Here is a 20457-nt window from a genome sequence, read left to right as displayed (position 1 = left end):
GTGTGCGTGTATGTGTATGTGTGCGTGTGCGTGTATGTGTGCGTGTGCGTGTATGTGTATGTGTGCGTGTGTGTGTATGTCTCTTTGGGGCATGAACAGTGCTGCCGACTAGGGCAGTCCCCCACCCTTTGCCCATAACACATGCACACACACACATGTGTTGAGCTGGGGGTGGTTTGGAAAGAGGCAACAGTGACAGAGAGGAGAGCACTGACCCAGATAGTCTCTCTGTCCCACCCTCTCTCACTCAAACACACTCTAAAGAATAAGCTCAGCGAGGGTTTTTATTTCGCTGCTTCCATAAATCAGCCTTTCATTGCCGTTATCCTCCAGTTTTAATTATTCTAACTTCTGCCAGAAAACAGTGCAAATATAAGTTGGAAATAGCATAACATATTTCAAACGAGTCTCTTTAAAACTGCGTTTATTTGTTCTTGAATACAACATTATCAATGCATCAAAGTTAACATGAAATACAATTAATGCTTTTGCTTTGTTTTCTAAGATAAGCAGCAAATATGTAAATGACAACAAATAAACGGTGAATTCAGCCTTATTTTAATGTAATATAAAAAGTCAGAGTGAGCAGGAATAAAGTTTAATGAGCTGAGAAGACTCAACCTAAAGTTAATAAAACAAAACTGGATGCTAAATAGATTATCAATCCCTGTGTTATAGCACTACACAGATTAGTATCATCTGTATTTTCCAGCATCCAGCAAATATGGTGTTGGCAACATTATTTTTGGTAAAACTATATAAACACATTGATATGAGCCTGCTTCAGAGCTTCTTTTATCATAGCCACTCTTGTTGACATGGATTAAAAAGGTGGTGTGACGTTGTAATGAAGGAGAACGTGTAAAGTGTCTTACCATCTCCGGAGGATCGCTACACTGTGTTTTAACATCTCAGGTGTTGTCATTCACATATTTCTATTTCAGTTGTCAGGTGACAACATAAGTATATGACGGTGTTAAAATGCCAAGCAGGCTTTGCTTTATTCACAGAGTCAAAGGTGAGAAGAGACAGTCACACAGTGCCTGCTCCCAACCTTTGTTTGTGTTTGCATTATTTGATGTTTCACTACAAGTTAGAAATGCGTGGGTGCTTTTTGTGTGTGAAAAATCTAAACACAGCATGCAAGTTAGTCTCAGTCATTATTTGTGTTTTATTTCAAAGCAGTGGTTACAGGGGATGGAATCCCAAGCCAGGATGCAGAAGGGGAATGGAAAACTTAATCATGTCTCCTCTCTCCATCTCTTTGCAGCTCAGCAGTAACAGACTGGTTGTTCTGAGCGGGTGTGAATGTGTGGGACCGTATGAGGATGAAACAGAGCGTTCAGTTCACGCTCAGTGAGTCTTCACCGGATAAAAATAGACTTTAGAAACATTGAGATTGGCCTGCGTGAAGCCCAGGGACAGACCCTCTTGTGGGTGATTGCAGAATGACTCCGCATTAAATCTAGTTTGTATCAAAGGATTTGTAACCCTGTGGGTTATTTTCACAATAATTTTTGCTTGATGTCCTCTTATGGCGTTTTGGGGGACCTAAAGCGAGCTGTAATTTTGATCACTTAGATCATTAATGATAGAAAAGAGCTCAAAGTGACCTATTCAGATGGCCTGTTTTGTCCACTGTGACCTCCCCCACTGTCATGCTCTGCCATGGCATTTGCTGGACAAGTGTAGTTGTTTCCACTGTCACACTCATGTTAGTCAAGATTAACAGTCAAATCAGTACTCGTCGGAACAGGCGGTGTTTTTGCAATCTTCTATTGTCCAGTTTTGTGTTGAGCCCATGTGAACTGTAGCCTTGGTTTCTTGCTCTTACCTGACAGGAGGCGCGCCTGCTGTGGTCTTCTGCTACTGTGGCCCATTTATTTATACATTGTGCATTCAGAGATGCACTTCTGCATGCATTGGTTATAATCAGCTGTTATTTTAGTTGTTATTGCAGTCCTATCAGCTCAAAGCAGTCTCGCCATTCTCGTCTGACCTCCGACATCATGTGGCATTGTCATCCAGAGTATTGCCGCGCACTGGACATTTTCTGTTTTTCAGTCCATTCTCTGTAAACCATAGAGATGATTGTGTGGGAAAATCCCAGCAGATCAGCAGTTTCTGAAACACCCAGACCAGCTCGTCTGCCACCAACATCCACGTCGCATTCAAAGTCACTTTTCTTCCCCATTTTAATTAGTTAATAGATAATATTAAAACGCAATTGAACAGGCGTAGCCTAACTATAGACTGTGAATAAACCATTGAACATGGCAGAAATGACATCACTCACTGGTTCGCGACAACCTTTCTGAAGTCTGGAGTTTGTCCTTGTGGAGATCCAATTTTATTTTTCTGGAGCCTGAAGTGACCATTTTTGAACGAGTGTCTGGTGTTTTAACATCAGGTAAAGACAGCTCGGCTAGCTAGCACGCTACATCTGTAGGCTATATGCATGCATGCCCCAGATGGCAAGAATTGTTTCTCAGTGCTAACATATAAATAGATCTTAGACTTAAAATCATATTTATGTGATAATGAATGAGTCACTAACACTCTAAAGGAAAACCTATACACACGTACATACTGTGTCAGCTAGCAGCTATAGCAGAGTCTGTTGGTCTGATCTTTAATCATGCATAACCTTGATTGAGTACAGTTTAAAAGGATGCCTCCAGTTAGGATTAATCCCCGATACAGGGTATATAAAGCTCGGGAAACGAGCTATATGGTATATAGTTGGTGAGCACTACAGGCACCAGTTATCTTTAGTGTGTGGGACCAACTCTATTTTTGTAGTAACTCATGTTAGTCACTTTTGTGCCCTGCAGTTGTTTGCTTGAGAAATGACTCGTGTGATTATGCTGTTGTTCGGAAATCAGCTCTGTTTAAATGTGGGCCGGGTCACAGGAAGGCTCGCTGCAGTTTTCTCATCTACAACGTGTCACAGAGTCTGAGGAGAAAACCCAATCTGCCTGTCTGTTTTTCAATCCTCTTGGTCCCTCTTCTACCCCCACCCTGACTTCCTGTGGTAGGATCAGAGGCTGACAGGGTCACACCCACCCCACCCCTTTTTTTTTAATTCCTGGAACTCCACAGTGGGACCCCTCCTCCGGTGGGGGAGGCATGCATGCACGCACACACACACACACACACACACAAAAAGGCATCTTGTCATTCCTCATTTATACACGCACAACATGTGCATATCTCACTATCACTCCTTGTTAGTGCTGCTCTTCACACACACACACGCCTCGTGGCCCCCTCTGTGAGCTCCTTCCTCTTTTGCTGCCTCGTCTGGGAGCAGATGTGGATCAAGTTGGATTTGCGAAAAGATTCTCAGTGTTTGCTTCAGTCTATTCACAGTGATAAAGTAGGTGTGATTTCTAAGCTGAAGGATAAGAACTGAAGTTTAAATGCTTAAAAAATTGAATTATTTTGTCCCCCTGTAATTTACTCCTCACATGGTGCAGTCTGAACTGCTAGAGAGCTATGAACTCCGCCCAGCTGGAGCTCCAGATTGGGTTTAAAACAAACGGAAACTAATTATTTGCAAATCATGATTAATCCAGGTCTGGTTGCAGCACAGTACTTTTCCGATCCGATTTGTGCTTTTTACTCTTTAGGTATTAATTAACAAGTAATTAAGAATTGTCAAGGAAAAACCAGTCAGAGGAGCAAAAATGCAAGGCTTTGTGCTTGTAGCATGATGTTCTGCAATGTATAACTTTCGTATTATTGTGTAAAACTCAATTTTTACATAGTGAGCGACATATCAAACCTGTTGTTTAATAGCATATTAAAACCCACCTGCAAGTATGAAGAATATTAAGTAGACAGTGAATCGCTGAGATGCCTTAAGAAAGAGGAGTGCAATTTCAATAATATGCTTGAGGTTTTCTACATTTGGAAGAAATGCTGCTGCAGTAAATCAAATGAACCTGTAACACCAGGCCATGGGTGATGTGTTTGGTAAGTTTGACATACTTACATTATGAACAAAGTGTCATATTTATACCTCGTTTCTTGGCAACATTCACATTTTCCAAAGCAATCCAGTGAGCCGGATAGGTGGTTCTGGTCCCCCTAGGCCACCTGTTTCAAACCTCTACTGTATGTGAATAATGGACATAGTGATCACGACATCATCATTCAAGCTTCTAATTTTAACTCTTGTGTAACGTTGTCAGCTAACACTAGCAGACAGTGTTAGCTCCAAAAGGTACCATCTCGCACATATAGTCAACGACAGGTCTAGTTCAGTGTCTTGGATAAACCAATGTGAGGAGAAGACATCTACCTGTCACTCAAAGTGGCCACGCCCCTAATAATGCTGAACTTCAGCCTTTTTTTTAAAGAGGTGAAACAAATTTTATTTTTTGTAGTTGTCCTGAGGGGGAGTTTTATGCACAAGGCTGTAAGCATGTTTATTTCTGCTGGAAAGTTGGACGAGAGGAACTGCAGGCTCTGGAACATCCCAGGTAACATTACTTTTATGCCCCTGAGGTTGCTGCTGCTTCGTTTGGACTAAAATAAGCTGGCAACTCTAGATTGTTGTGAATAAACCTACTCAATCAGGTATGGTTTAATTTTTTTTAAAATTTGGTGCAACTGGCTGGTCAAAGTTGACTTTAATCGGACGTCCCAGGGTTCAAAAAATCTGAATCTACCCTCTGTGCTCTGATAGAAAACTTGCAAGCCAAGTAGCAGCTGCAGGTGTTTGTATTCAAGCCTTGGCATGCAATAAAGAGTTGGAATTGAGGTGTGTGTGACTTAAAGCTGCTTGTAGAGTTTTTCCTTTAAGATGTGCAGTCTGCATCCTTCAGCTCTTTCCAGTAGACCAAAACAACAATCTCCACCAAATCTGATTTAGCTGGATTGAAGTTTTTATACATTTTTAGTTGCCAAAGTTTTCCCCAAAATATGTTAAATGTTGTCCACAAATGTAATTTGGCAAATTAAATCAACCTTACAAATACATTTGTTTATGGTCTTTTCTGTTGAGCAAATTCACAAATGTTCTGATTTAATTGAGCAGAGCTTTTGTTATTTCTGTCGAACTGAAAGGACAAGTTTGCCTTGAATGGCTTTTGGAAAAGTGGCCATTTACAGAAGAGAATAGATGATAATGAGGCCTCTTCAGAACAAAACACAGGACCAAACTGCTAACTAGTGAACTGAAAACAAAATAAAGGGTTAAAGCACAAGGTGTAAAGGAAGGCTTTGTGTGCTGGAACAGACTGTTGATGTCGCTGTTAGCGCTCTCTGTGCTTTTAAATAGGCTACATTGCTCCAGTTTTCACAGCGCATACTGTTAATTCATGAAGTCTAAACTGCAGTTAAAATGTAAATGTGCTATTTTAGTAACTTACGAGTAGTTTATGAGTAGTGTGTGTAAATTTGAAGAAATTCTTAGAGTTTTGTCATTTACATAAGGTTAAAAAAATCAGGAAAACAACAACAACTGTTGAAATAAGTCAAAGTGTAAACTGTGATGTAACTGTGAAGCATCCTTGACTGTTTTCTGGTCTTGTTGGTGCACAAACCTGTTTTGTTGTCTCTGATGGATTTTCCTGTGTGATGTTTAAGGTCAAAAATGGTCTCTGAAGCTTAGAAAGGAAGCTTGTGGTCAAAAATACCACAGAGAAGTGCCTTGAGCAACTCCAGGCCCAATAAAGTTAACGCTGTTTCAAACTGTATGAGTGGGTGGAGTTTGGTGAAATTCAGGCTCTTGCTTTGTGGGGGGTTGCCAGTTGGGGGGAAGGTGAGGCATCAAGCTGCCTTTACCTTTGTTTAGAGACACAGAGGGGGCTCTGTCCCCTCACAATGGAACTGAGAGATCAGTGTGTGTCCTCTGTGTGCGCGTCTGTGTGGGAGGGGTTGTGCTTGCAGCCACACCCAGGCTGATTGGCCGAGGCCCCACCTCGCTGTGGAATCCGCTGGGGCTGGGTCACATGCCAGCCTGAAACACACCACCATGGCCTTAGAGCCTCTGTTTGCCCTCATAGGCTGAAAAAAAAAAAACAGGAGAACATCAAGTGATGATGTAATTGTTACTGTCCTGTGTGGCAGAGGGCGAATGTGTCCGATTCTCAGCACACTTCAACAAGTTACGTGTCAGAAAAATATTTGAATTCTGAAGAATTCGGTGGCGTAATGCTTAAAATACCGACGCTCACTGCATTCGATAATGTAAAATATTTTCTCTGCTATGCTGACATAACGTATGATGGATTGTTTTAGGTTATGTGCTGGTGAGTGTGCTCTCCAGCGTTGTCATTAAGTCCTGCTGGCAGTTTAACTTGTTAATTATTTACCAGACTGAGAGAAACTTCTCCTCACTGTGAAAACAACCACAACAATGCTGTTAGTACTTAATTATTTTGCTTAAATAATATATCAAACCTTTTATTTTGACATTTTTGCCCTGCTTCTTCTGATATTACTTCATATCTCTCCTGCTGCTACCAGCTGTTATCTTTTCTTATTTAGATTGGCTTCACTGGGCTTTACATAGACAGCTAACCCTGCGCTGTGCAGCACACAGCATTGCGTTTCCCATTAAACAGCTGGGCGTGCGGCAGGGTCGCCGCTGCAGACAGGAAGTCGAGAACTTGTTTATCTATTTCAGCATTTCTCGCACCGTGAGAATTTTACATAAAGAAGCGCAACTGGAATAATCTTGCTATCACTTCCCGTTTCTGTTCTTTTTAATGCGTGGGTTTTCAGTGTTTCGATGGTGGATTTTCACACTAGGAAAGCACACGCACGTCAAGCCTTTTTAGCTGGTGTTTTTAATACGTCTTTTGAAAGAATGCTGGTGGTTTCTGTTGATGATGTTTGTGTTAGCTATGGGACTTTTCTGTCAGCTGTCTGTGCTGACTCTTGCTCAGATGTGAACAAAAAATATGAAAGAGATGGGTTTGAATTTCACCCTGATATTGATCGGTTGTTTTCAGTCACCGGCTGGGTTTACATTAAGGTTAACCAGAAGTTGATGTGCTGATCTCACAAAGTCACATTCTGTTTAAAACCACAAAACTATAAAACAAACTTCTCAAACGTCACCTTTAACCACATACCTGTCAGCATGAGCTGAACTCGAAGAGGAAGAAAAGGAAGTGCGGTAGATTGCTTGATGTACTTCTTTTACAACTTTCGTTTATATAAATATTTGGTCATGACCTGGTGGCTGTGTATTAATAGAAGGATAAAGACAGACACTGAAATATGCCAGTCACATTGTTAGGCACACCTTATTAGAACTGGGTTGGAGATTTTCCTCAGAGAATTTGATCCTTGTTGCTGCACAATCACAAGCTGCACATCCAGGATGTGAATCTCAGGCTCCACCACATCCCAAAGGTGCTCTGTTGGCTTGAGATGTGTTACTGTAGAGGTCATTTGAGTGCATTGAACTCGGTGGTCAACAAACCAGTTTGAGCGATCTGAACTTTGTCACATCGTATGTTATCCCACTGGAAGCAGCCATCAGAAGATGGGTACACTGGGTTATAGGCTGTGCCATTTAAGTGATGCCCAGTTGGTGCTAATGGGTCAAAGTGTGCCCCACACCATTACACCACACCATCCTGAACCACTGATACAGTGCAGGTTGGATTTATACTTTCATTTTGCAGCAGAAATGTAAACTCATCATCATTTTTACGATGTCCAGTTTTGGTGAGCCTCAGTTTCCTGGTCTTAGTTGACAGGAGCGGCATCTGGTGTGGTCTTCCGCTGCTTCAGAGATGCTCTTCTGCATACCTTGGTTGTAATGGTTGTTACTTAAGTTACTTTTGCCTTCTTAGGGGCTTGAAGGAGTCTGGCCATTCTCCTCTGACCTCTGACAACAACTAGGCATTTTTAACCCTGAGATTTGCCTCTTGCAGGATGTATTTTTGAGAATTATAGGCACACCTAATAAAGTTGCAGATAAATGTGCATTAGTTTAAATTTCCTGCATCCTAAACTTTCTCCTTTTGAAGAATATATATAGAGTTAAACAAAGAATATGACATTTATGGTGCCTTAGATGAACTAATTAATTAACTGTTTAAAAATGTTGTTATTTTTCAAGTCAAAAATTATGTCTTAAACCCTTTTCTAATGTGGTAAATGCTGTTTTATATGTAATTGTATTTTTTTTTCCTTCATGTTATGTTACACTGCGTTGACTACTAGACTCAACGCAGTTGGTTCTTGCCGTTATATTATTTTAGTTTCACTGGCTGCCCAAACCTACTGAAACCTGTTTAAAATGACTGTAAACATATTGTAGGTATTACTGACCTCAGCTCGCTTTGATTTATTCTTATCTGGCTCGTGACGGACAGGAGGGGAAAAAAGTTCTTGTTTTACTGTTTTTGTTTCACTGTCCTTTATGTACAGTCATCATATCAAAAGTAAGACACATTTCAAAATATGACTGTCTCTAAACCTCTTAAAAAATGTAGGTCAAATTATGCTAGATTCCACATCTGTGGACATTTTTGGTACTGCTTGCCAAACTATTTTCAAGTTGGTGGAGAGTTTTATCTGTAGGGACTTGCATAATTCTTAGATAGAGCTCAGAAACTGTCTAAGAAAGGGAAAAAAGGGGAGAAAATTGAGACCAAAAAGAAGAGAAAGGGGTGTGCACATTTCTAAAAGTGTGTGTGTGTGTGTGTGTGTGTGTGTGTGTGTGTGTGTGTGTGTGTGTGTGTGTGTGTCCCTCTGCCTTGGCACTCTTCAGCTCGCTCTCTCTCTCTTTCTCTCAGTGTGTGTGTTTGTCTCTCGCTCAGCTTCCAGAAAAGGGTGTGTCTGCCTGCCTGCTGCTGAAAGGGAGGGAGGGGTCAGTTCACGGCTACTCCTCCCTGCTCTCGCTGTTATTTCTCTTTCGTTCTCATTCCCTCACTGGCAGCCTGAGGATTAGGCCTTTGTCTCTCTGCCTCCTCTGTCTCTGTCTTTGCCTTTAATTTTCCATCTCTTTCAGACAGAGTGTGAGTTTGTGTGTGTGTGTGTTTTTGTGTTTTTACCCCCTCTTCTGGCAGATTTTTTTGAGAGGAGGTTATCTTTAGCAGACTTTCAGAGTAGAGGTAATGCTTGTAGTCATGACCTTTTCCCTCCAAACTCTACTAACCCATTTCCTGTCTTACTTCCTGTCCTACCTGGCACTTTTCTCCTCTTCATTCTTTCTCTTATGCTCTCTTGTTTTCTGCTTTCTTGCTTACTGCTTTTTCTCCTCTCCTGCCCACTTTACTCCTCATACCTTCCTCATACCCTTTAACACAACCCCCTCTCCCTTCACCCCCTCTCCCTGGCCAGGAAGTTTGGACTTTTTTTTTCTTACCTTCTTCTCACCCCTCCTCCTCCTCTCTTGTTCTTCTCAATTTCTCCCCACCCCCATTTCATCCCCTTAACGACTCCCTTATCACCTCTTCTCCCCCCTTTCCTGTCTTTGCCGACCTTCTGTACTCCTCTTTTTGTGACCAAACTCACCTTCCTCCTTTTAATGCCATCTATTGTACTTCTTCTTCTTACTCAGTGTCAGTCAACTCCAAAGCAGAAGAAGAGTGCGGTCAGTGCCCGGAAGAGGCTGAGGAGCCCGGCCAAGCAGAGCTCCTTGACCCAGCAAGAACTGCCACCTTCTTCATCACCTCTGCCGCCCACAGTCCAGGAAGAGGAGGAGAAGAAAGAAGAGCCCGCGACCAGGCCACGGCCAACGCAGGGAGAAGAGGAGGAGCTGAAGGAAGTGGCGACACAGTCTGTGAGGGTGAAAGAGGAAGAAAAGAAAGCAGAGGAGGAGGGCGAGAAAGACATGCCCTCTGTACAGATCAAACCAGAGCCAGAGGAGATGGAGTGCACGGTGAGGAGGGGGAGACGGGGGGTTCGGTGGAAGCGATTGGTTGATTGATTGGAGGGAATGGGGTTAAAGAGGCAGAACGCTAGATGTGTGGCTAGATGGATGGAGGTGAGGAAAATGGGCGTGTGCAGGTGGGGCTGGGAGTCGGTTCTGCGATGATCAAATGTGTTTGATTATGTCGATTTCACAACAAAAACACACACACACACACCGCGGTCAAATCACACAGACAGCAAAGGTTACTTCAGTTACTTACCTAGCTTAAAAAGAAAGCTTTAAATCATGTCACGCGTAATGAACAGAGTATCAGTTTGTGCAATATTGACACAAACTTCTCAAATACCGCCTTAAAAAATGTATCAAAATTCACGTTTTCCCAGTACTCGAGAATCGGCAGCAGACAAGGAAGCAATATGCATACCAGAGCAATCAGCTGGATCTCTCAGATGTCAGCTTCCCGCCTGAGTATTACAAAGTGATTACAAAGAATTTGAGAAGCAGGCAGATAACATGACTAGGCACTTTTTTACTCTATTTAATTACATATCCTTCCACTTATGCAGATTACGTTAGATTACGATCCGGTGCCCTCTCGCTGGTCTAGGCTGTAAAGTGGAAAATGAACCTACTGGTGCTCCCTCAGAGATCCACCTAAACCAGCGCTGCTCACCTCTTCTGTCTGTGCATCATGATTGGTGGTTTAGCAGCTTGATGGCGCTATTTTAATTCAGTACAGCGTTCAACAGATTTTGAGGTTTGCAACTTTTACTCTGAAAGCCCCGGACCTTAAAGAAAAAGACTCGTTTATCAGAGATTGCATCTTATTTTGATAGTTTTGCACATGCTTCCTGTCTGTAACAGTGATCCCTGTTTTAATTGCAAAATGTGACACCGTGACGTCATTTAAGTATCAGAACAAAGTGAGCCGATAATCACAGGTCGTGCTGTTTAGGAGGGAAACATTTTTCCCCCCGGGCGACATCAATCACAGTTAACCACTCCCTGTTCCCTGTGCGGTGTGTGCACGTACCAATTTTACCTGTGCCAGTGGTATTACAGTGATGCTGGCTTACTTTCAGTTTCAGTTTTCAAAGAAAGGAGTTTATATAATTTTTCTGTTTCCTTGTTTGTTTCTCTAGAAAGAAGAGACACATTTGTTTTTCTGTTTTTTTTTGTTTTTTGTTTTTTTTTAAATCTAATTTATGGTTGAGTTTTAGTAGAACTGCAAATCAAGACCTGATCTGACATAAACTGGCAATCATTGTGTCTTCATTAGAGCAAAAAGGACACAGTTATCCTTCTGCACTGGATTCCCTGGGATATTTCCTGGTAGTGGTTTCTGTCAAGCTAAGGCCTGACAATAATCGTCTTGATTAGGATTCGTGGATGCAAAAACATCGTGTCTATAATAAAGTCCGTGCTGGCAGGAATTTCGATTTTCCTCTGAGCATTATACCGCATACGCCTTGCATTATACCGCATACAAGGCACGAGCACGGATTTTTGAAATAACTGTAAATTTACTTTAGGGTTAATTTATGTTATTTCAAGCTTGATATTATGATAATGTAGCTGTTGGCTGGTGCATCAGCTTCACAAATCCAGAAAAACGTCCTTTTCATTTGTATGCGTTCACCTGAGCAAATAGATCGTGTACAGGTTGTGCAGTTTAGCAGGAATGTGTGCTCTTTGTGATTGAAAACTTGCACCTGTTTGCCTGTGACAGCAGGCTGTTAGGCTACGTCCACACGTACACGGGTATTTTTGAAAACTGAGATTTTCCGTTTTCGTTTTAAAAAATAATCCCGTCCACATGTAAACGCAGAAATGAAGGAAAACGCTGCTAGGAACATGCCAAAGCAACAGGTGACGATATATTCCTAACCGTGTAGAAATGTTGGCCAATCAGAAGTCTAGAAGCCTCGGTGTGAAATAGTAAACAAAGCTGGGGCATAGAAGCAGAACCGAGTCATATGTGTGGAGGGACAGTAACTGTGTGTATATGTAAGCATTTAAACACTGCAGAGAGGACAATTAACAGTAACAGTATTGTAGAAATGTAAAAATAGGGTGAACACGTTTGCCCAAACCTTATTTAAAAAGAGATCATGTTGCGATTGGATCATGCCAGCTGTCACCCACACATCCTAGCCATTGAGTCAACAGTTCAGCAGTCATTGCTGCATTATTTAAGAAGAAAACTATGAGCACCTGTGTGTGTGTTTGATTTTTATCTCTGTGTCAGACCTGTACCTCTTTTATGAATTCATCTCTTTTCATTTTGTTATTATTGCTACTATTTTGTTTTAAAATGGGAGTAAACTGCCTGTTTTGTGCTTTTTGATAAAAAATTAGTAATTGTTTCACATGTTTCAAACAAGCTTTGTCAAAAACAGCAGGGTTTGAGTTAAAGCAGCATTACATCAGAGTCAGAATAAGCTTTATTGGATTCTGATCAAGGAATTGGGTTCTTTTGGGTTTTTTCTGTGCTCTCAATGTACCTAACAGATACACACACGGACAATAACAGCATGTATAGTGTATTTATAGGTGCAATGATGCAGTAGTGCACAGTGCTAAGCGTTTCACAGCATGACGTCTGTTCAGTTTCTCAGGCCACACTAGCCCGGATAGATTTGAAAACTGCGTTTTCGTCTGGAAACGCTCCGCGTCCACACTAGCGTTTTCAGTCGTTTTCACAGAGTTGTGCGTCCACATTGAAACGGCCCAAAATGCTTATGTTCCAGTCCTGCGCATGCGCAAAAGCGAGTGGGAATTAAAGAATTTTAAGAAAAGCTATCTGGAGCATGTACAAACTGATAATAATCTTTTTTAGAGCTGTGAAAATTGAGAGAAATCAAAACAACTGCTTAATTTTTCACGTGACTGCATCACATGACTAAAATGCGTCATCGTTTCAAACGCATCGTTTTTCCTTGAGGAAAATGCCGTCTCAGTGTGGACGGGAAGCCAAAACGGAGAAAGCCTCAGTTATCCAGGACTTCCTTTAAGGGTCATGAAGACAAAGAATCCGTCCCTTGACTGGTAGTAAGCTTAACGACTCACAGACCATTGGGTGGGTCAACAACTCTCAGGACTACATCCACAGCCTGAACCCCCACTAGGAGTTAAATACCTGGTGCTCCCCCCATCACCTTTTAGAACTGAAAAAGCACCGCAGATGTGAGATAGGAAACATTTCCTTAACCTAAGAAGTCCAGCTGCCTTCAGTTGAAGCACTTAAGACTTCACTGCGTGACGGGATGAGTTGACGATATAGAGGCGAAGGGAATGAGGGACGTGTAAGAGAACAAATTTGATGCAGGAGTGAGCAGAGAGATGTTTGCGGGATGGGTGAGGTTGAACTGAGCAAGCGTGGTGGTTAATTTTAGGAAGTATGAGGAGGAGGAAGAGTTTGGTATACCGGTAGTTGTGAGGTTGTTTTAGTTTTCGTGAAATACTAGATGATATCTTGATGCAGTGTTCAGCTATGGTGGTGACCGAGGTGTGGCCTTTCATGTTCTACTACTCTGAAGTCTGGTTGAGGTGCAGCTGAAGGGCGTGTGCGTGGTTGGTGCATTGTTGTGTAGCGCAGCGGTCTCCAACCTTTTTTGCGCCACGGACCGGTTTTTGCCCGACAGTATTTTCACAGACCGGCCTTTAAGGTGTCGCGGATAAATACAACAACATAAAACTAGTACCGGTACTGAAAAAAAGAAAATTTATTCATAACACACGTGAAAAGACCAAGGAAAACTGAGTAAACGATAAAAACGATAACAAAATAACGCTGAAAACCGAGAAAAACCCTGAAAACTACACATTTCACACGTGAGCCTCAACTCTTGCGGCCCGGTACCAAATGACTCACGGACCGGTACCGGTCCGAGGCCCGGGGGTTGGGGACCTCTGGTGTAGCGTATCCCTGTGCATGACCTCCACGGTCAGACAAAAATTGCCAAGTGGGTCCGATGGCAGAATTTACGTCCCTATTGGAGTCACAGAAAATTAAAAACTGCCAAAAACTGTAAAGAAAAATTGGTTATTTTGGTTATTATTTCAGATTAAGATTTGACAAATGGTGGTCGACTCCACTTCCAGGCCAGTGGAAGTGGAGCCTCTCGGGGGAAAAACACGGCTTCTCGCAAAGGTTACAGTGAAGCTTTCCGCTTGGTTGACGTGATGGTGGAAGATTAGGCATGGTCTGACATTAGTGGGTAAAGTTTAATGGATGGGTAGAGTTGTAGGAAGTCATTAAACACACTTTGTAAACAAACATTTATTTGCTCTCATGTGGAAAAAGTCTGTTAAGGTTGTTAAGGTTTTGCACTTCAAGCAGCAAATTTCACCTTTTTTAATCCTGAGTGGCTTTTCAGGGAGCGCATCAGCAGAATGAGCTCCTCAAGTGAAAAATGAGGAACGCTTCACGAATTTGAGGAGGTCAGAGGTCGCAGCCAAGCCAAGTTTTACATGACAAGAGCCTGTGGGATACATACTGACGAAAGTCCTGCTGGAGTTACCCGTGAATTCCCCAGCGGATTTCATTCTCAGGATCAGACTATTTATGTCTGAGCATTTACTAATAAATTAAGCAGCATATATCTGCATCTTCTGTCCTTCTGATTGATGCAGAGGAGTTTGTCTTTTTCTGGTCTTTGCTCAGAAATACACACCAATAGAGATTTTCCCATAGACTGGGAACCAAGAAACTGAGCTGCATTTTGTGCATTTTGTCACATCTTAACTCGTCTCTGTCTTTTTAATATTATTTTAGGCTCATCTATGTATTTACAGCTTACAGTTGTTCAGGATGGATGGGTGGATACTTTATTCATCCCCTGGAGGAAATTCACCAATTCCAGCAGTATCCACAAACATTTTAGACATAAAATAAATACTAATAAATATTGTAAACATTGTAAAGATTATGAAAATTTGGATTCTGAAAGTAAACAAATCAAAGTTATTTTATGGCATTTCCTTTCAAGAAAAGATTTTATATCTTCCGGGCTTCTAAAAAAGGATTGCAGCGTATGTCGATATATTTTTAAGCTTCTCATAGTTTCACAGCTCATTTGACATGTTATGACTGGTCGAGCTCACTCATGGGAAATAGTCATGTAAAAGAAAACACTCTTAACTTAAGTTCAGCAAGTCAGAATTTTATTGAATTAAAAAAAACCACTGATAAGGCACTTATGCCACTTATTCTTATCTTTTTAATCCTTCGATAAAGCTTTAGGAGTATTTTGCTCATTGTTTGTTCTTCAAATGTTGCACTCGGTTCCCTCGCTCTCCTCGTGGCTATTAGTAGTTGGTGCGCTGGCTAGTTAGTTTGTCATCCTCATTATGGATGCAGTGATTATTGGTGGCTTCACTGCTGTGTGCCAATTAAATATAATTACAAGCCGATAAATACATGGGAGCGTTTTTGTGTCGCCCTGGCCGGACTCACAGGTTTTGCAGTGCAAACGAGTTGCTACACCTTTTGACATTTCAAGCTTTACTGTTAAGCTGATAGGTAGGTCGATACACCCTGTTATAAACAGACAGGGAAGGCTGTACAGTAAAGGGTGTGAACAGTAATGATAAGGTGAGACTTGCTGGAGTCGCTCGCACAGTATAGCAGCCATTACCAAAGCGAACTTATAGCAGAAGGAGTGAAAGGTGTTTGTCAGCGGGAAGGGTGAGGCGTTGAAGAGAAGAAGCTGTTGGAAATGTGGACAGAAAAGCAGAAGGAGGGGAAAGAGATTGTCAGAGAGGAGACAGATGAGGGAAGTGCACAGATGGGTGAGAGAGAGGAGTGAAGGTAGAGAGGTTTGAAAGGGTGTGGACAGTCAGATAAGGACAGGCTGCGCTGCAGGATTATGACTGCCATCCATTTCACCCTCCTCTGTGTTCAATACTTTTTTTGTTATTTATGAAGCTGAAACGCAGGGAGATGCAGAGTCAGGCTAGCTTCTCTCTGGGTTTTCAATACGGGAAAGATAACAGAGAGAAACCGCAGGGCAAGTGGATTGTGTTGGTCTGAAAAACGGGGAGGTGCATGAACAGTTAAGAATCGCTGTATTGTCCAAAAGTACTGACATTTAAACAGCATTGTAGTGCGCGTGCTAGATAAATGTAGAATTAATCAGACAAATGAGAGAGCCGGGCACTGTTCATTGTAATGCATTTCTGTGCTTCCATTACCTTCATCCGCTGGGACAGCAGAGAAACCACTTGAACTATTTCTAATTCATTAGAAATTAACATTTTTGCTAACATACTACACATTTGCAAAGCGATCAGCCCCAGATGGCCGCCTCTCTCTGAGCCTTGTTCGAACAGGGATTTTCTTCCTGTTAAAAGGGAGTTTTTCCTTGCCACTGTCGCCACGTGCTCGCTCATAGAGGGCTGTCTGATTCTTGGGGTTTTCTCTGTATTATTGTAGAATCTTTAACTTAATAAATAATATAAAGAACCTTGAGATGACTGCTGTTGTGACTTGGTGCTATGTAAAGGAAATTGACTAATATTGAATTGAGTTTAGTTTTCAATTACATCTTGCATAAAAAATAATTTCAAGGATAGATGCCTGCAATTTTAAATGCTTATATTTTAAGCTACCACCATTTGTCAAATCTTAATTTCAAAAATAACAAATTTTTCTTTACAGTTTTTGGCTATATGGCAAACTGGTCATATTTGTAATTCCAGAGATCCACAAAATTACGCACAATCATTGTCGTTATTGATTAAAATAACCCTTGATGTGCTGAGCCGTTTTTGAGGCGAGGCATCACATGCTTTATGTTTGCACTCCAGCTATATAGCAAAAGCATAGATTTGCATTTATGACGGTATGTGGGAAAGGCAGGACGGGCTGTGTCTGTTAGCAGGGAGTGTTTTGGAGCAGAGATAAATAAAAGAGGGAAATTTCATGCCGGGCAGGAAACAGTCTGTTTTTCATTCTCAGCTGATACCCGTGTACTGTAGTGTCTTCTAGGTTTTAGAAAAATCATGAGAATGTGTCTCTACGATTGAATTTTAAAGACAGAATTTAGCTAGGTGACATAATTAGGTTCGAGTTAATTTACCAAAATAAGCCTTTTCCAGTCTGTTTGTGTGGCTTCATGCTGTCGCTACCCTCACCCTCAAGTGTGGCTAACTCCACTGAAGTCTAGCAACACTTTACATGTATATTCTCTGTGCCATTGTCAGTTAGAACAGCGTGTCTTTGTGTTTATATGTATGAGTGCTAAAATTCTGCAGGGTGTGAGAGAGACCTTCACACAGAGCCTCAGAGAGTATTGTCTTTACTGTAGTGGGAACAGCCACAGAGTAGGTGAGATAAAATGTCGTTATTCACATGTTGTTGCAAGTGAAAAAGATACACTTGGTTAGTGGATGTGTCACAGTCATAATGTTCCCAGTTTGGTTACACTGCAGTTCCACTTGGCATGGTTTTAAGGGTTTAAGGGTAGGTTTGGGGATATGCTGGTTATGGTTGAGGTTTGGCTAAGAATCCAAGAAATGAATGTCAAAAGTAGCCTGTGCTTTAGTGTGTGTGTGGATAAAAACAATGTAGCAGAGGAGTAACACAAAAAGTATTGTTTGTAATAGCGTAGTGAACTTGTGCTTGACCTTAAATATATGCTTGAAATTACATGTACTTGAATAACAAGGACTAATTGTGTTTCCCATCATCACATTGAATGACCTCTCTTAACAATTTGCAAAGCTGTGATATTAACTGGATTTCCTTTTTACTGAAATAGTTAGAAATGTTTTTTCCCTTCTCTTTAAATTTCCTAAATCCTGCCTTAGGAAGGATCATTTTAATTTCTATTTTGTCACACAGTTGCACAGATATACCCGGTTTATTTATCTGTAGCTCCTTTGTTTATTTTTGGCGTTTCTGATGCGTGTCTGATTAAGTAAGCGGACATAACTTTGCCAAGAATTTAACCAGAGGACAACTGTGCAGTCAACACTGTTCTGAAAACATGACCAGCCTGCATTTCTAAGCACATTGTTGCATCTCTCCTCACCACTACACTGAAAAACCAGTTACATGTCTACGATGTCTGGGTTATTAGTTCATCTCAGTTACTGACATAGTAAAATCCTTCTGTTTATTTCCATTTATAGCTTTCACAAGATCAGTTGATGATGTTATAGTTGTGCATTTATCTCCATAACAGAAATGAGTTTGTCCCGCCCTGCAAATGAGTTTGGAGCTCCTCAAGGCTCCGTACTTGGGCCTTTTTATATGTGTAGTTCATATGCACGGACGCAATTAAATAATCATAAAAACCTATTAAAACTTAGTTTATGTTAATACATATATGTACATTATAGTAAAATGTGCTAGCATAACAGTGTGAGTCTGGAGGATTTGAGTGCAGAATGGCGCGTTCTTTGCTTGAAGAGCAAAGGCAACTTTAAATGTTTATTAGCAATGCCAGGATCATATTTTGGTGCTTGCCTCAGCTGATTATTTTTTGGCTAAATACCAGAACCAATTGCAGGAAAATTTTCAGAAAGTGTAACATCAAGGCGAACCCGATAGACTGAGTTATTTACTTTTAAGGAAACATCTTGTATTTCAGAGCTTAATTACGTTCACATGTGAGGCCTGGGAGAAGGAGTGTGTATATGTGTGCATTGTTGTGGTGTGGTTTGGGTTAGTGAAGGGTGGGGGCTGGGTGGAGTAGTATTGCGCAAGACATCATTAAGCAGAGAGTGTGTGTGTGTGAGTGTGTGCTGGCCACACCTCTGTGGCTGTCTCCAACAGAGGGGAGTGGACTTTCCTGTCCAAAGATAAAGTCTCCAGGAAGCAGATCCTCCTGCTATAAAACTCCACTGGGAGCCTAAAACATTAATGCTACATGCCTCATATTTACTCAAGTTAAGACTGTTATTATTATTATTATTATCGTTATTGTACCCTTTGTTCTAACTCATTTGTGCTGCAAACAGTAACCCTGTCAAGATGATTATTTGCTAACCCTTTGTTTGAACAGGATGCACTTTTTTTCCCTCCAAATACTAATTCAGTCTGGACTCTGAATGATGATTGTTATATGTTGTAGATTGTTATATGTTTGTCTCAACAAGACAACACAAATCCTACTGAGTGAAGGCATGAAATCAAGGGGAAAATGTGAATATAGGAGTACGAGCAGTAGCAATGGAGGACTTTGACAAGTTATATCTAAACAAGCTGTCAGATGCAACAAATTATTCATCAGAAACAGATGACAATCTTTATTTGAACCTCAGGAAATATGAAATATTATGGTCTGTGGATCATACTGCGCTTTTTGCTGCTTGACTGCTTGTATGTGAGACCAGCACATAAAGTGGTTACTCAGACAGAAATAAGAAATGTCAGGTCCACTCTAGAAGACGTGCAAAGCAAACTTTATTTACCATAAGACTGTATTAAAGTTGTATGGTTCTAGCCCAGAGTTTTAAAAATAAGACAACTTGTTGTGATAGAGCTGCAACTAAGGACTGTGTTTATTCAGTTTTTATTATTCGGATTATTATCTATTAGAATTATTTCATCTATAGAATTCCAGAAAATAGTAAAAACAACTTTTAAAGCCTATTTAACAGATTTCAGTGGTGAACGACCTTTCAGACGTGTGCAGATGTCTGCTTCAGAGATAAAACTTGCTGTTTGTTTAGGATTTTGACAAATTAAATGAGCTGATTGGTTACTGTTTCCAAAGTATTTAACTTGTTGACATGTTACACCTGCCTGCATTGTTTACATATTTTCCAGCTTGTATTCTTATCTGTTTATGGTCAAATTTCTCTTTTCCTCACTATGATAATTTAAACATTTAAAGTTTTATACAGAGAAGATGGATGATCCTTTAAAAAACCATAGCAGTTCACAGATACAGCTCTGCTGAATTTATTTAGAACCTGGCTTGCTGAGGTGGGATGTTATTTTCATCAGTTACCCAGAACATTATGACATGACGTTGGTAACTTGGCTGCATGCATGTGCACGGATGTCTCAGCAGCTAAGCTTATTTAACGAGTTAGTAGTGCAGGAAACCAACAGAGGAAATACGAAGGTTATACGTGTTTCACTGAGTCATGCTACTTTTAACAGCATATACTGAGAAAAACGATTAAAACGAGCGTTTGTGGGATGTTTTAATGCTTTAAAAAAGCATATTTTCCTCTGCTAACAGGAACATCGGGTCCAAGGTCAAAATAGACATCAAAAGGTCAAATGGAGGTGATGTGAGATGTGAAATTTTACACTTGCTTCAACTCGTACTAGCCAAATTCCATCAGAAGTGGATGGAAAGTTGGGGAAGAGACTCCACTACTAGCCCTTTTTTTTTCTCTTTTACTCAACTGACAAACTTTGAGGATTATCCAAAGGATTCTTCACGTCAGTCTAGTTTTTATGCTTGTTCTCTCTGTTGTTTCTTCTATCATGCAAACTTCAACAGTTTGTAGTTAGAAGATTCCAAAGCAGGAGAAAACAATGAATAGTTTTTGGCAATCAGTCAGGAATAAATGTAATCTAATGACAACCTGATGATGCCCACTGTATAATCAGCAGTGGGTGAGGGCTCGGCATGGTGCTGCGTTGG

At 41.0% G+C, this 20457-nt stretch overlaps 1 protein-coding gene across 4 annotated transcripts in view; it reads left to right on the top strand.

The window, feature by feature from the left end:
• Positions 1–20457, top strand: part of klf8 (Kruppel-like factor 8) — an 87239-nt gene that overhangs the window by 37441 nt on the left and 29341 nt on the right. For all 4 annotated transcript variants that reach the window (XM_005915997.3, XM_005915996.2, XM_005915998.3 and 1 more), the window contains one exon: positions 9533–9853. In XM_005915997.3, the coding sequence (XP_005916059.1) occupies positions 9533–9853 (321 nt within the window). The remainder of the gene's footprint in view (positions 1–9532; positions 9854–20457) is intronic.

The sequence above is a fragment of the Haplochromis burtoni genome, unplaced genomic scaffold, assembly GCF_018398535.1.
Source record: "Haplochromis burtoni strain Fernald_Lab_line unplaced genomic scaffold, NCSU_Asbu1 Contig_17, whole genome shotgun sequence".
NCBI lineage: Eukaryota > Metazoa > Chordata > Actinopteri > Cichliformes > Cichlidae > Haplochromis > Haplochromis burtoni.
Note: the sequence above shows the minus strand (reverse complement) of the source record. Positions and strands in the feature narration are given on the sequence as shown.